Genomic DNA, 13,913 nt, shown 5'->3' on the forward strand with positions numbered 1-13,913 from the left:
CGTCACTGCGAAACATTGAACGGGGACCTGGAGTTTCCAAAACCTATGTGTACCATATTCTGCGTCATAAATTTCATTATTATAAAACTCAACTTGCGCAGGGGGAGAATTTTGTAATTTATTGGGTTATTATGAATGAAATATATAGTATAGTTATCATGGCAATGTGAACCGGCACAACAGGGTGTACTGAACGCAAGAGAATCCCCACATAGCACAAGATGTTGATACCCAAACGGATACCAGAATAACAGGTGATACGCAATACATGTAGAACAGATAGTGGAACCAGCTTCTCTTGAAGGAGGTATCAATGCTGAACAATATCTGTAACTGCTAAAAGATGTGTTGGAATCATACGTTGACGATATGGCAGTAGCAGTAAGTTGCAGATTCTACTTCCAACAAGACGAAGCTCCTGCGCATTTAGGTGTACATGTGCGAGAATGGCTTAATGAGAAAATTTCTGGACGATGGATCGGTCGTAGAGGACATGTGGAATGGCACCCACAGCCCTCTAACCTTATACCCTTGACCTTTTTTTCTGTGGAGCACCTTAAATCTGTTCACATTCAACTGACAATCACAAAGAAAACATTAGTGCTGTATGTCACGCTATTACACCAAAAATGTTACGAAATGTACAATAGTGGCAAAAAAACCGAACCGACCATTGTAGCTGATTTCAGTGTCACAGATTCAAATTTTGCTATTCACAAAACACATACATCTTGTATAATTAATTAATTAATTATAACTCCCAGTGTCGTAACTCGAAAACGGTGATTTGTAAAGATATGCTACTTCTTAGTAAAATGTTGCTGTAAAAATATTTTAATAAATAGGCACCAAAACCTTTCATAATCTATCATTTCATTATTACAATTTTATACCTCCAACTACTAAAAAAATTACGAATGTAATATGTGATTTCCGACTTACGACAGTAAGGTATTTTATAGGGGTGCGATATTATAATAGCCTACATGTGGACCTTGGTGCATTGATATTGATTATGATGGCAGATCTGCAAAACGAAATCTCTTGCTACCTGTATCTTCATTAAAACTGTTTTAAACAATTCCTTGGATCTTTTTCCTAAGATTAATATTTCTCCAACACTAAATTGTTCAAATAAATAATTTTGAAAACATAAATTTATTTTTAAAATGACTTTAAATCATGTTTCCCTTTAAAGAAAATTGTGTTTTTACTGTTATATAAACTTTATTCTTAAGGAAATACTAACGACTTCAAAAGTGTATTGATTTTTTTAATGGCTACCTTGCCTGGTTAAGAACCAAAAATTTCCGGTTCGATTCTCGACTATCGACTATATGCAAGAAATTTTTCAAGTGTATAGGGTCTAGACTAGAGCAAACCCAGCGTTGAAATCGAAAAATTCTCAACACACGATAGGTGTCAAACTTCAGCAAGAAAAAAGAAACAAAAACAATAAACTCGCAACACTAACCGTATAGCAACCCTATCCCGTCTGGTAGTTACGCAGTGACTACTAGATAACAATTGCTTCGTTTGGCCATGTTCTACTTTTCCTGTTGTGACATTGATTTTCATATTCACTTTAAAATCTCGATGTTATTCATAGTTGAACCATTAAATACATTTTGTAGAATACAAAAGTAAAATGTACATTTTATAATCTTCAAGATATCGCTGTACCATTTCATACCTAAACATAGGCCTATAAACAGTGACGAAATCAAATATCCCACAGCCTCCTACAAGTATTACAATATCACGTTTAGCATCAAGAGAAGTTGTAGTACTTGATACTTGTTGTCAACATCTTCAGATCTACAAATTTCCCATCTGTGATTACGGAGGGGATTTCCATGTTATTACCTTGTTGCAAAATTCAAAATTACATTTGTAAATATATACTTTATCTTGAAGGTTAAATGTCTCATTCGTAATGATTATATTAAAAATCAGATTAAATGGTTTACTATAAAAGCGAGTAGAATCTTATGTCTTTATCAGTTAACCTCAATATGAAGCTCACTATTGCAGTTCTGTTTACGCTGGTGCTTGGGTGCCTTGGTAAGTTTCTTACAAGTACCTGTAAAATTACATGTATTTACTTCATTAGAATTCTTCTTCAGTTCTCTCTTCTAAATACTGTTTCATATAAAATTTATTGGACCAATATAACTATCAACAGAAACAGCTTCAATTCAATTTCCCTTTACTAACTTCTCAGGATTTGGCAGTGATAATATTTTCCAAACTCACAATTTTAACAAGGCCCTCTGCGTTTCATGTCTTATTAATTCTGAGCTCTCTTACTTGTTTGAAACTGAATTCAGAGCTTACTCAGAACACGTTTTTATTTCTGTTGTGTCTGTTCACTACTAGACACCTGATTTGTTATGTATCACATCTGACATCAATTTAATTATGCTGTACTATGAATTCGTAAACTTCGCAGTTCTATAATAACTTGTACGACGGTTTGCCATTGCGTTAAATTACCAGCAATGACTATACTCACATTCAATAGGATCATATTATCAAACTATCATATATACCACAATGAAATAAAGTGAGATATTTCACTTTTCTTCCATTTATTTTAATGCTTTACCAGTTTAGTTAATTCTTTGCCAGTTTTTCTCTTTATTGCCGTTTTACCTAATTGCACTTGCTTATTTTATAGAGTATGAAGGATGCGCAGGAAACCTATATACAGTGGCAGCTCGTGATAAAATATTATGTGTGTTCACAATTTTGTGTTCCAAAATCGAAGAGAATTTGAAATCGTACGTTTTTAGCCTAATATGAAATGTCATGATTCCAATGCTTCACTGTCGAAAAAACCGTATATAAATTCAAAACAACATATAATAATAATAATAATAATAATAATAATAATAATAATAATAATAATAATAATGAAACCTAGTCTTTTTATTTCCAATTTTTCCTGGAAAGCTAGTTTACCCAGTTCTTTATTCTTCAAAATTACTTGAACAGAGTTCATTGTTTACGTCTGTTAAAAATTAATACATAAAACAATTTACAAAAGCGTGTGTTCAGTAATATACTGTATTTTGATTCACAACACACTAATACAGTATAGCCTATACCAGTAGTGTAATCCCATTCGCATAGATTGATTACTACAAATACATGCCGGTAAATATTATTCTTAAATAATATACACCACCATACATTTAAATTCATACCACCGTCGCATTCAGCCAGCAAGTCTTTGAAAGCCAAACTATGCTATATGCCGACACTGAAGTATAGTAATTCACAAACTACACTCTCGTAGCAGCACTGTACACACATCCACATAAAGTAAACGTTCCGACAGTAAGATGCTGACACCTGCAGGCTAAAATACAGACTTATTAAATTTTCTCGATATATAGCACGTGAACGATAGGCATCGATACACCTGACATCTGTAGGATAGATTCACTGTTCACTTAATGCTTTGTGCTCTTGACGAGTCATAAGCGGCCAACGAAAGACAATTTTCTCCCGCGCATGCGTGAAATTCCTGTAACCTTCTTGAAAAGAGCACGGCTTGTACGTGAACGGATGTTGCCAAATTTACATAAGAAGTTTATGCAAGATGCGTGAAGTTTAAAATACTCGATCCTGATATTATACATCCCCACTACGCCAATACGGTATTAAATAATAAAACTAGTCGCGCATTAATGGAAACAAGGTGTTCACGTGCTCTTGTGCTCTTATTGACGCACCGCCACTGCCTATATAGTTAATTAATTTCAAGTGATTTAAGATTCAAGAGTTTATTAAAAACAAAACTACACTTGATTTATTCAAATTAGAGAACGTTTTTATAACGCGTTACAAAATTTCTAAAGTATTACATAAAATGATTTGTGATCAAAGTATACCAACAGAGATCAGCCAAGTACCATGAGAAAAGAGGGCCGAAAGTTCTTTTTCACAATACACATCTCATAAGATTTATCACGAAACGAATTACGCTCAATGGGAGAAAACCCCCAATTGACTCAACACCAACTGTGCGTCAATATGTTTACCTACTTATAATTGTTAGAAATTCAGTGTTAAACACTTTGAACCTAAAACTTATAAAAATTTCGGAATTACTCTATTCAGATAATTTATCTTCTTAGGAGCACAACTTAGCATCCAAGGAGTGGACGTGGCTCGCAATGTGAGGATTGTGAATGGTGAAGAAGCTGAAGATGGGGAGTTTCCATTCCAGGTAATAAACTAATAAATACTTTTAATAATTTATTGAAAATATAGCTGTTCCAAAAGCCTTTTAAGTTACCAAATGTCTGTATCGGCAGATATTAATGAAAGAAATAAAAATCAAACACGTTGAAAGGAAATCCGTAACATGCTTGAAGACTGAAAAAAAAATAGTTTATCATTGGATAAAAAGTATAATAATCAGCATATATTATTAAAATAAATACAAATTAAACACGTTGAAAGGAACATGCTTGAAGACTGAAAAAAACTAGTTTATCATTGGATAAAAATTGTAATAATCAGTATAATTATATTCGCTAATAAAATGTACTGTACAAATTAGAGCACTAACTCTAAATTTCTATCCTTAAACTCTTAAGGGTAATCATGGATTACTACATATTTCAAATCGTCAGCATCAGAGACAAACATAACAGAATTCCGAAGAAAATATCCAGTAAGAACATAAGTGTTAATGATGCCAATCTTTCAATGGGGTTATCAGTAAGTCCATAGAAGGAACGCGCGTGCCATCTTGTGGCAGAATCAGATGTAGAACATATAATATTTTTACACGTTACCTATCACTTCTGCAACAAAAAAAAAATGCTTCGTGGCATATTTTGTATATACGAGTAAGAGCTGCTTTCCTGCAAATTACTTCTTGAAGCATACCTACTTCTCATTGTGATATCTTAATCTTCTTCATTAAAAGTGATTTTAGTGTTAATGTGTTTATTGTAGGCCTGAATTCCATCTGATTTTTTCTCACAACACAAGATTCTTCTCGTAAGAGAGTCATATGAGGCACATTTAGTACTGCAAGAACAACAGCTTTACTTAATGTTTTATAGCCACTATCATTACTGAAAACTGTAATTCTGACCCTATTTGCGTCTATTCTAGATCCCTTTTAATGTGTTCAGAAAAGGTATCGCATTGGTAAGGTAAGTCGGAAATTCCTCCTGAAGTCTGTTACGTTCATCTTTCATTAACAAAATTTGCGAGTTTTTTAATAAAATATTGAGATATTAAATGTCTAACATTTTTCGACGTAAAATATACTCGTATACAACTTCTGTATGCTTGAGAATTTCAGCGTTAACTGTAAATTTCTTCACAGATTGTTTTGTCTGTACTCGGAAGAAATATTTTTCCGTGATACCTTTGCTTTTCCGTAATACTTTTTCGTTAAGTCGTAATGTCGTAATATTGAGGGGAAATAATTACGGAAAATCCTTAACAGTTAGCACTTGTAAAATGTTAATCTATAATAAAATCATCGGGCAAAATTTTCCAATATTTTAATGTGTGAGAACGAATATGAGAAGTAGTTGATAAATGTGTGACCTGGATACAACATAAAAAATCAAAGAAAATTGTAATTTCTTTCATTCGAAGTGCACTTTTTATGCAAGTTTTGCTCTAATGGAAACAATATAGAAAAATAACCGCAACTTTCTGACTTTGAACCTCAATTTGATTGTTTATGCCTACAGGTGTCCCTTCAGAACGGAGGAAGTCATTTCTGTGGAGCTACAGTCTTGAACACCGAATGGCTTCTCACGGCTGCTCATTGCATTTATGAGTAAGAACCTCTCTCTTCAGTATTTAAAAAATATGGTCTGATTTGAATGGAGCGAAATATTAGAATATTTCAAAAAGAAATATTACAAATTTAATACAAGATACTTTTCTTAAATATATCTGATTAATATCAAAACTGATTGTGTCAAAAATCTTTCACCTTTTGAAATAACTGCTTTTTGGGTTATCTACGAACGATAAAATCCCTATTAGATTGGCAGATCTTGGGATTTGAAGCAGGGGCCTCTCGAAAGCAAGTGTAGTGTTTTGCCACTAAAGCACCTCGCTCATTGAATTATTGAATCAATATAAAGCTATTTTTCGTTGCGAATAATCTAAGATACAGCTACTTTTGGTTGTGAAAAATCTAAGTCCCAAAATCTATCTGGCCTCTCCAGATCAATATGGTAAGATAATAGTACATTATGCAACGAGCTTATAATGATAGTAATTAAGACGCGAGGATGTTTATGAAACGAGCGCAAGCGAGTTTCATAATTTTCATACGAGCGTCTTAATTACCATTATAGGCAAGTTTCATAAGACATTTTATGCTCGACCATATTTATAACTTGAAATTATTCGTAAGTATTCATGTTATTCTTATGTGACTGGTGAGCGAACTGACCTTGTGCAATCTCGTAAATTGTGAGATGTGCGCAGACGCGAAAGTATTGATTTTTTCCGAGGAACAAATGTCATTGACCTTGATATAATCTAGAGAGTAAAATGAACATTAATCTTGATATAACATTGAAATTGATTCAGACATTGAAAAATGAGATGACAAATTGAATTTATTTGAATATTATTTACAATTAACGCTAATTATTATAGTAACAGAACATAACCTTCTGCGACAGTATTGGATTTCCAGCCTGCGTGACGTTTTGCTAGTTGTCTTTCGATTGCATATCCGAGAATAATCGAAAACCTGAACTTTAATGAATAGGTGTACTTTAATGACATGCATTAAAGTACTGCTACCAGGTGTATAATTACTTCATTTCGGCATGGTCGAGCATAAAGTAACATTCAGAATGACTCAATGTTAAGAATTACCACCCTTTGCCTTAAACACGTTGTCACACGAGATTAAACTCTAAAGCAGTATCTAATATACTTCAAATATAATTTGACATTTAATTCATTATAAATAATATAAATTCTTCTAAATAAATTTTTCTAATATAAATTATTCTTCTAATCGGAGATTATGAGGAAGGCAGAAAATAGGGAAAACTGGATAATGCTGAGTTTGCAGTCAAGGACCTTCCCTTAGTCCAAAAGCTATGAATAAATTAATCGTATAATTGTTTCACGTGAATTTGTGGAAAACAAAATATCTGCATAGGCCTCTATCTGCTTGAACAGTACGATGTATAAAAGGCAAAAATGTTTTTAGGAAGACTTCTAATTAATAGTTCAAGAAAATGAACTCTAAAATAGGTACATTAAAGAAACTCAATTGTTATCATAAGAATAAAGTGTATAAAATATATTAGTCATCATTTCACATTGATTTTTGTTGAGTGGCATGAGCATACAACAAAAAGAATCTATTAATAGAAGTTATAGAAAGACATCTTACGTTTAATGAAACTCATAATCTCACTAAGTTCTATCCATATATTATGCAGTCAGAAAATATTAGCTTTTACTAACACAATGTTCTTTCTGACGTATATTTTCATTTTATTACAGCTATGACATCAACCAATACACAGTTCGAGCTGGAACAAACAATTATAATACTGGGGGAACTGTGCACAAAGTCGTGCAGTGGGAGTACCATGCACAGTATCAGAATTACGCCTACTGGAACAACGATGTGGCTGTAGTCAAGGTACTTTGAGTGCAAATATTATTTACATATATTTCAGATTTTAAATCTTTCCGAATAATACAGTATCATTCACAACAGACTGAATTGTTTCGAAAAAAAATAGAATATTTATATAAGGGAGTACGTATCAGCCTCATGACATCATTTTTACACTTGCTCTGCCGATTGTCTACACTTCGCTTGTGGAGCTCATTTCTTCAGCTTTTCTTATAAATTTTGTCTGGAGGATATTTCGATATGAAGATAGCTTATTCATCGCTTTCTGAAAAACTGTGTCTTTAAGATAAATCTAATACATAGATGGTATATTAATTTATATTTCCAACCTCTTTCTCTTCTCTTCTTCTTGCATAATACTGGTACTTTTCTTAATGAAGAAAATTTTTTGTACTCAATTTATAATTAAAATGAAGTCGCAAACAGTGAACACTGATTTTCGTCTTCATATTTCCGATTAAAATTCCACATTGTATAGTAGCTCAATGCCTCACAAATCTAATTCGCAAATCTTTGATCACATTGCAATTCTTATTGCAATTAGGCCTATACAAACTTTCATTTCTATGAAAAAAGCACAAATAGTGTTACGTCTTCACACAAGCTCACGATTTTGTACCAAGATCTCTCTTTTATTCATTGTGCATTTTGTTGCACTACATTTTATAATTCTGATTATAGATTTAATTAGGGCCTAGTCACAAAATTATATCATGTATCCAAGATACTTGATGTAGATCACTTTTTCTCATATCTTATTTCCAGTAGTTTTCTTCTATAAAGAAATTTTTCCACATAAATCTATCCTTGAATTTTTGCTAATATATTACACTTCACTGAAGAAAATTTTAATAATAAATTGACAGATATCTATAAATAATTATAAAAAATATTAAGGGTGATGAAGTGAAAACTCTGTGTATAATATTTCTTGTACACATGGCAAATCTGAACGAACGATTCTCTAGGAATCCAGCCATGACAGTAGAACCATACTGCAGAAAATCTTGCACCTTAAGCATGCCCAGAGAATTTAAAATGGCATTCCCATCACTGGAAATACTCTGTCTTCAGACTACAAGTTAATATGGTTAAAATAATATGCAAAAATAACTTAGAAGTTTGCGTTGAGGATAATTTACACAGATTAAACATTACAACATTACACAAATCTTGCAAGATACAAAACAAATACAACAATTTATTTGGACATACAATAACATGGTATGCACAAACCTTTTCATCATCAATTGCGTATTAGAGTTCAAAGAATATATGAACAGTAGTGAAAGGTTGAAATAGACGATAAATTTAAACATTACATTCATTGAATATTCAGACAATATAAGAGGCAATATAACCCCGGTACTAAAGAAACTTTGAAAGAAGAGGGGAAGGAAAGGAAAACTAAAATAAAGAACAAAGAGAGCTGAAGACAAAAAAGAGAATACGATTGCAACAAAGAGAATAAGGATAAAAAGGAGAAAAGATAAATTAAGGGGATAAACAAAAAAGAAAAGATTATGTATGAAAATAAAGGAAAACTAAGGATAGAAATATGAAATAAATAAAAACATAAAGAATTAATAAAGATTGAACTAGTACGCTTCCAATTTTAAAACATATTTTTAACTTGTATTATTCATTTCATCAATAAAATGACAAAATTATTTAATGAAGATAAAGTTTAAGATGAAAGGTAAGAGAAAAATGCTATGTAAAATTTGAGACGTACATGGTGAATATATATATATATATATATAAAATTGTGAAAATTAATAATACAGTCTCAAAAAATAACACATTTTCCTCAGTACATGTGTGCTTTATTACCTATGTCCCGTGGGCAGAATGATGAGAAAACAACAGAGTGCAATTCGTAATGATGATAATCCTTACAGGTGAGTCCACCTCTCACATACAGTGCCAAAGTGCAACCAACTGTGCTGCCTGAAGACGGTGCTGAACCAGCGGGTGGAGCTACAAGTACTGCCATTGGATGGGGAAATGCTTGCGTAAGTATCATGGCATTAAATATTTTATGGTGTTTGAAATTATTTTATTTTTTAACTATTTAAGATATTTTCATGAAATTAATAAACGAAAGTACTGTATTAGATGCAAGCCTCCTCCAAAATCAAGTTTTCCATCGAAAATCTCACAGCATATTCCGAGGATCGAATCCTTTACCTCTTCCCAGTTCTAATAATTGTTAACAGATAGCGCTGAAAAGATAACCATGTATGAGACTGAGCATTTTGTTTCAAAACAGGCTCCTGGCCATCGTCTTCTTTAGAAATTTAGGTGAAATGTGCACAGCCACGCAGCTAATTGTAAATTTCTTGTTTCTTGTTATTAGAGCACGTTCCGCATCCCTTGCGTTAATCTTATTTTCCAGATCAAGATATCTATCACCCTTGACATCCAGTTCAAATTCTGAAAGTGTTTTGCGAACAAGAATACTTCAAATCCGGTATTCAAACGTTCATATTTTGTAGTGATTTCTGTTTTACCTCGTGATGACACACAATTTCAGTCCCAGCAATGAAATGCTTTTCAACAATCGAGTGATTTTAGTCTCCATAATGCAATTCTTTTCAGTGATAGATTGATGACAGTAACTCTGTCGTCGATTTGCAAAAGGAGACACGTCCAAAATGACAAAGTATTGGGAAATCGTAAAAAAAACCATAGCATACTTAAAAATCATAGATCCTGAATGTATGTATCCAATGTGATCTAACTATAAAAAATAAATATGAATATTTTAATTTGTTAATTTAGTTATAATTGTTGCGATTTTCCAACGCTTTGTCATTTTGGACATGTCCCCTTTAGCAAATCGACGACAGAACTACAGTATTCTAATAGAACTATAACTAGATCACAATTAGATTAAAATTACAAAACCTGAGATGAAATTCACTGGTTACCTAAATCTCAACGTTCAATACATTTCACCAAATAAACATATTAATATAACGGGAAGCATTATCCCAACTTTCACATGACGTCTCATATTATATATTTAAGAAATAGTTGCATCTGTAGTCGATAATTTTTATTCAAAACTTCTCCACATCATATCACACATATTTAGTGAAATCAGTATGCATCAACTTCATTTTCCTAACATTCTTTAAGCAAAATGATTTATATGTTTTTTTTCAATATTTAATGTTTATTTTGTTGTGGGAAGCAAATTGTAAACATTATTCTAAATAACTGTGTACTATTCAACTATTTATGTAATGTCGTATTTCTGCAGTATCAATGTCCTGGAATTCCTGACTTGCAAAAGGTTAGTCTCGTAGTATACTCACTTCAAGATTGTTTGTCCTACTACGGAGAAGGTCCCACCAACGACATGGTCTGCTCTGGAAAGCCAGAAAACGAACAAGGAGTCTGTCAGGTAAGGAAATACATAATTATGTCTAATTATACAACTTCTTCTCCACTTGCTAAAGTTTCCTGTTATAGTCAACTAAGACCCTAAAGGACACGTTCAACAGTCTCGAAGTTCGCACAAAATCGTTTCTGAGTGAGAGACACATAAAAAATGGTATTTATTAAGTCTATCTACCTATGGTAGAATAGTAGAGAATTACATGTAACAATTTATATTTTTTAGGTGAGAAATAACATAAATTTTATAAATGTCATTCAGCGACAAGGTTTTCTGTGTGCAGTAATCTATGACACAGTCTCTCAATTTTGCGTCGCTTTCGAAGAAATCATTACTATAGGTCTCGCAAGCAGGGATTATCGACGATATGAATGCGGACGAAACAATCCGATAAGGAAGAGCGAGCAACTGGAAAGGTCACGGGATAACTTGAATGATATTCAAGAGTACATTCAGAAGAGAAACAACATCGATAGAATCAGTCTTGCATTGTGATAGTTATATTACGGCTATAGTTTCAGTTCCAATGAATACGTATCTTGTTTGAAGTTCGTTTATTTTATTATGTAGTAATGGAGCGTTCCCCTCGCAGAGTATCATTATTTTATTCGTAGACATAATGTTGAGCGTTTAATTCGCTTCGAATTTCTCTCTTCATTTCCACAGGCGATTTCCCCATCTATTCATCTTCTTGGAAGAGGCAGTACTTACATCGGCCCGTATCTCTCGCTCCCTCGGCGTGCCTACATACACACGTCAAAACAGACAGTAACGTCACCAGTGTTGTCCGGTAATCGTTCCTTGCGCGAGCTATAATTGTAATCAGTCGGTTCTCTGATTTAATGACAATTTATTATGGTAACCATTCGGTCGGCGGCCGGGTAGCTCAGTTGGTAGAGCAGCTGGCTACGGACTGGAAGGTCCGGGGTTCGATCCCAGGCGGTGACAGGATTTTTTCTCGTTGGCAAACTTTCAGAATGGCCCCGAGGTTCACTCAGCCTCCTATAAAATTTCCCTCATTCAATTTTCCTCATTCTAGTGTCGAGGTCATGGAAAGCATGGGGCTCTACCTGCATGCCTCTCAAATGCCTTCATGGCATGTTACGGGGATACCTTTACCTTTTTAACCATTCGGTCACCAGTAACAAAATTTAATCAAAGTGCATACACATTTACAAAAAAAAGTGAATAGAGTCCAATGTTTATTAATTGAGGAGCGTGTTGCCCAGAACATTCAACAAAGAAGAATCTCAACATATTTATGTCCAAAGCTTAACTGTCACAAAGATAACAGAACGAAAATACTTAGGACTTCTTACGGGTCCAAAACTTATACAGTATGTCTACATATCGTGTGTGTCCGTGAAATATCAACAATCTACACACGACAGGACATTGCTGATATGAAAAGTTCACTGTCATTGCTTCTGAATGAATCTAATGATTGAAGAATAAACGTAGTATGTACATATTAAGCGTATTTTGCATATAATTTTAAAAATCGTTATTCTGACACTCGAATCATTGATTCAGTTACGTAATCACACTATGTAAGAACACAGAATTGTACCCCTCTAAAGCACGAAATTATGAAACACTAATTAGTTTACGAAGAGATCATACTGCTTAAATCCCCTGCATAGGTAGTATGCATTTAATAACATTCATCACTTTATATGATATTTATTGTATGTATTTAGAAATACTCCTGACTAACTTTTAAATAATAATAAACATATTACTTATACTCTCTTATAAATCATAATGTGTTTCTGAGCGCTTACTTAATGGAAAATCTCACAATTTGAAAATTATTGTACGACTAAACATCAACGTATAATCAAATCATAAACATAACATTTAATTTCTAACTTCAAAATTAAAACACTCTTTATATATACATATACACAGTGGACACACAATATCTCCGAGCCTGAAAACCGTCACTATAACGATTTAGATTTGTAGAAGCGGACTTGCGGAAGGAAGGGACGGGTGTAGAGATATTATCGGTATGGAAACAAATCCATCATACTTCTGAAATTAAAAACATCCGCTCACTATCACTGTCAGACTCATTTATTTCACTGGAATTAAGAACCAACATAGAGAGCGGTGAGTAATCGATGTTTTCAGTTTTAACATACACGCATAAAAACCTGCACTACAGAATCACTTGTTTCTCCTTATCTCGCCCGCCTTTTTCTGTGGCGTGGGACAGGCTCAAAGATATCTTGCGTCCATTGTGCATTCATATAGACAGGCAATGACAAATATTCTCACAAATCCCAGAACTCAGCGTCAACGCATGTTTAATGCATGTAAGAAGTCTACAGGATTGCTAGTAGAAAATAATTAAATTTTTAAATGATATTCTCGCATCTTTTCAGGGTGATTCAGGCGGCGCTCTTATAGTCGACGGTGTCCAGATCGGTATAACTTCGTGGACATCAATGCCTTGTGCATCAGTCCCAGCAGTTTGGACAAAGATTTCTCATTACAGAGACTGGATCAGAGAGAGAAGTGGTGTATAATATGGAAAGCACTGTACACGCTGTGATATTAGGAAATATTATATTTAATAAATACAATTTAAAATATTTATTGTAACTACATTTATTCAATATTATAGCACATAACCTGAAACGAACCTAAATCTCCCACTGAAGGTCTTGGCGCAAGAGGGAGACACTTGCCTCTCCTGATATATGTGGTAAAATGGAATTACTCTCCTCTTACAACAGACCCTTCAATTGTTTCCAGTTTCCAGAATGGTCCATTTATTCAGTAGGCCTATATAAAACACAATTGTCCACACCTGTGGAGTAATGGGTAGCGCGTCTGGCC

General features: G+C 33.5%; 1 protein-coding gene across 1 annotated transcript; it reads left to right on the forward strand.

The window, feature by feature from the left end:
* Positions 1 to 1,939: 1,939 nt before the first annotated feature.
* Positions 1,940 to 13,666, forward strand: LOC138706453 (trypsin-1-like). Its single transcript, XM_069835770.1, has 7 exons — positions 1,940 to 2,064; positions 4,146 to 4,237; positions 5,730 to 5,818; positions 7,522 to 7,663; positions 9,562 to 9,675; positions 10,929 to 11,072; positions 13,457 to 13,666. Exons 1-7 carry the CDS (start codon positions 1,992 to 1,994, stop codon positions 13,598 to 13,600), a joined length of 798 nt encoding a protein of 265 aa, XP_069691871.1. The 5' UTR covers positions 1,940 to 1,991; the 3' UTR covers positions 13,601 to 13,666.
* Positions 13,667 to 13,913: the final 247 nt, after the last annotated feature.

Source organism: Periplaneta americana, chromosome 9 (assembly GCF_040183065.1).
Source record: "Periplaneta americana isolate PAMFEO1 chromosome 9, P.americana_PAMFEO1_priV1, whole genome shotgun sequence".
Classification (NCBI taxonomy): domain Eukaryota; kingdom Metazoa; phylum Arthropoda; class Insecta; order Blattodea; family Blattidae; genus Periplaneta; species Periplaneta americana.

Bases quoted from the DNA above. Each gene is read 5' to 3' on its own strand.
- LOC138706453 (XM_069835770.1), top strand. From the start codon at position 1,992: ATGTCTTTATCAGTTAACCTCAATATGAAGCTCACTATTGCAGTTCTG. The intron at 7,664-9,561 runs GTACTTTGAGTG...TAATCCTTACAG, and splicing joins ACGATGTGGCTGTAGTCAAG to GTGAGTCCACCTCTCACATA. The intron at 11,073-13,456 runs GTAAGGAAATAC...GCATCTTTTCAG, and splicing joins ACGAACAAGGAGTCTGTCAG to GGTGATTCAGGCGGCGCTCT.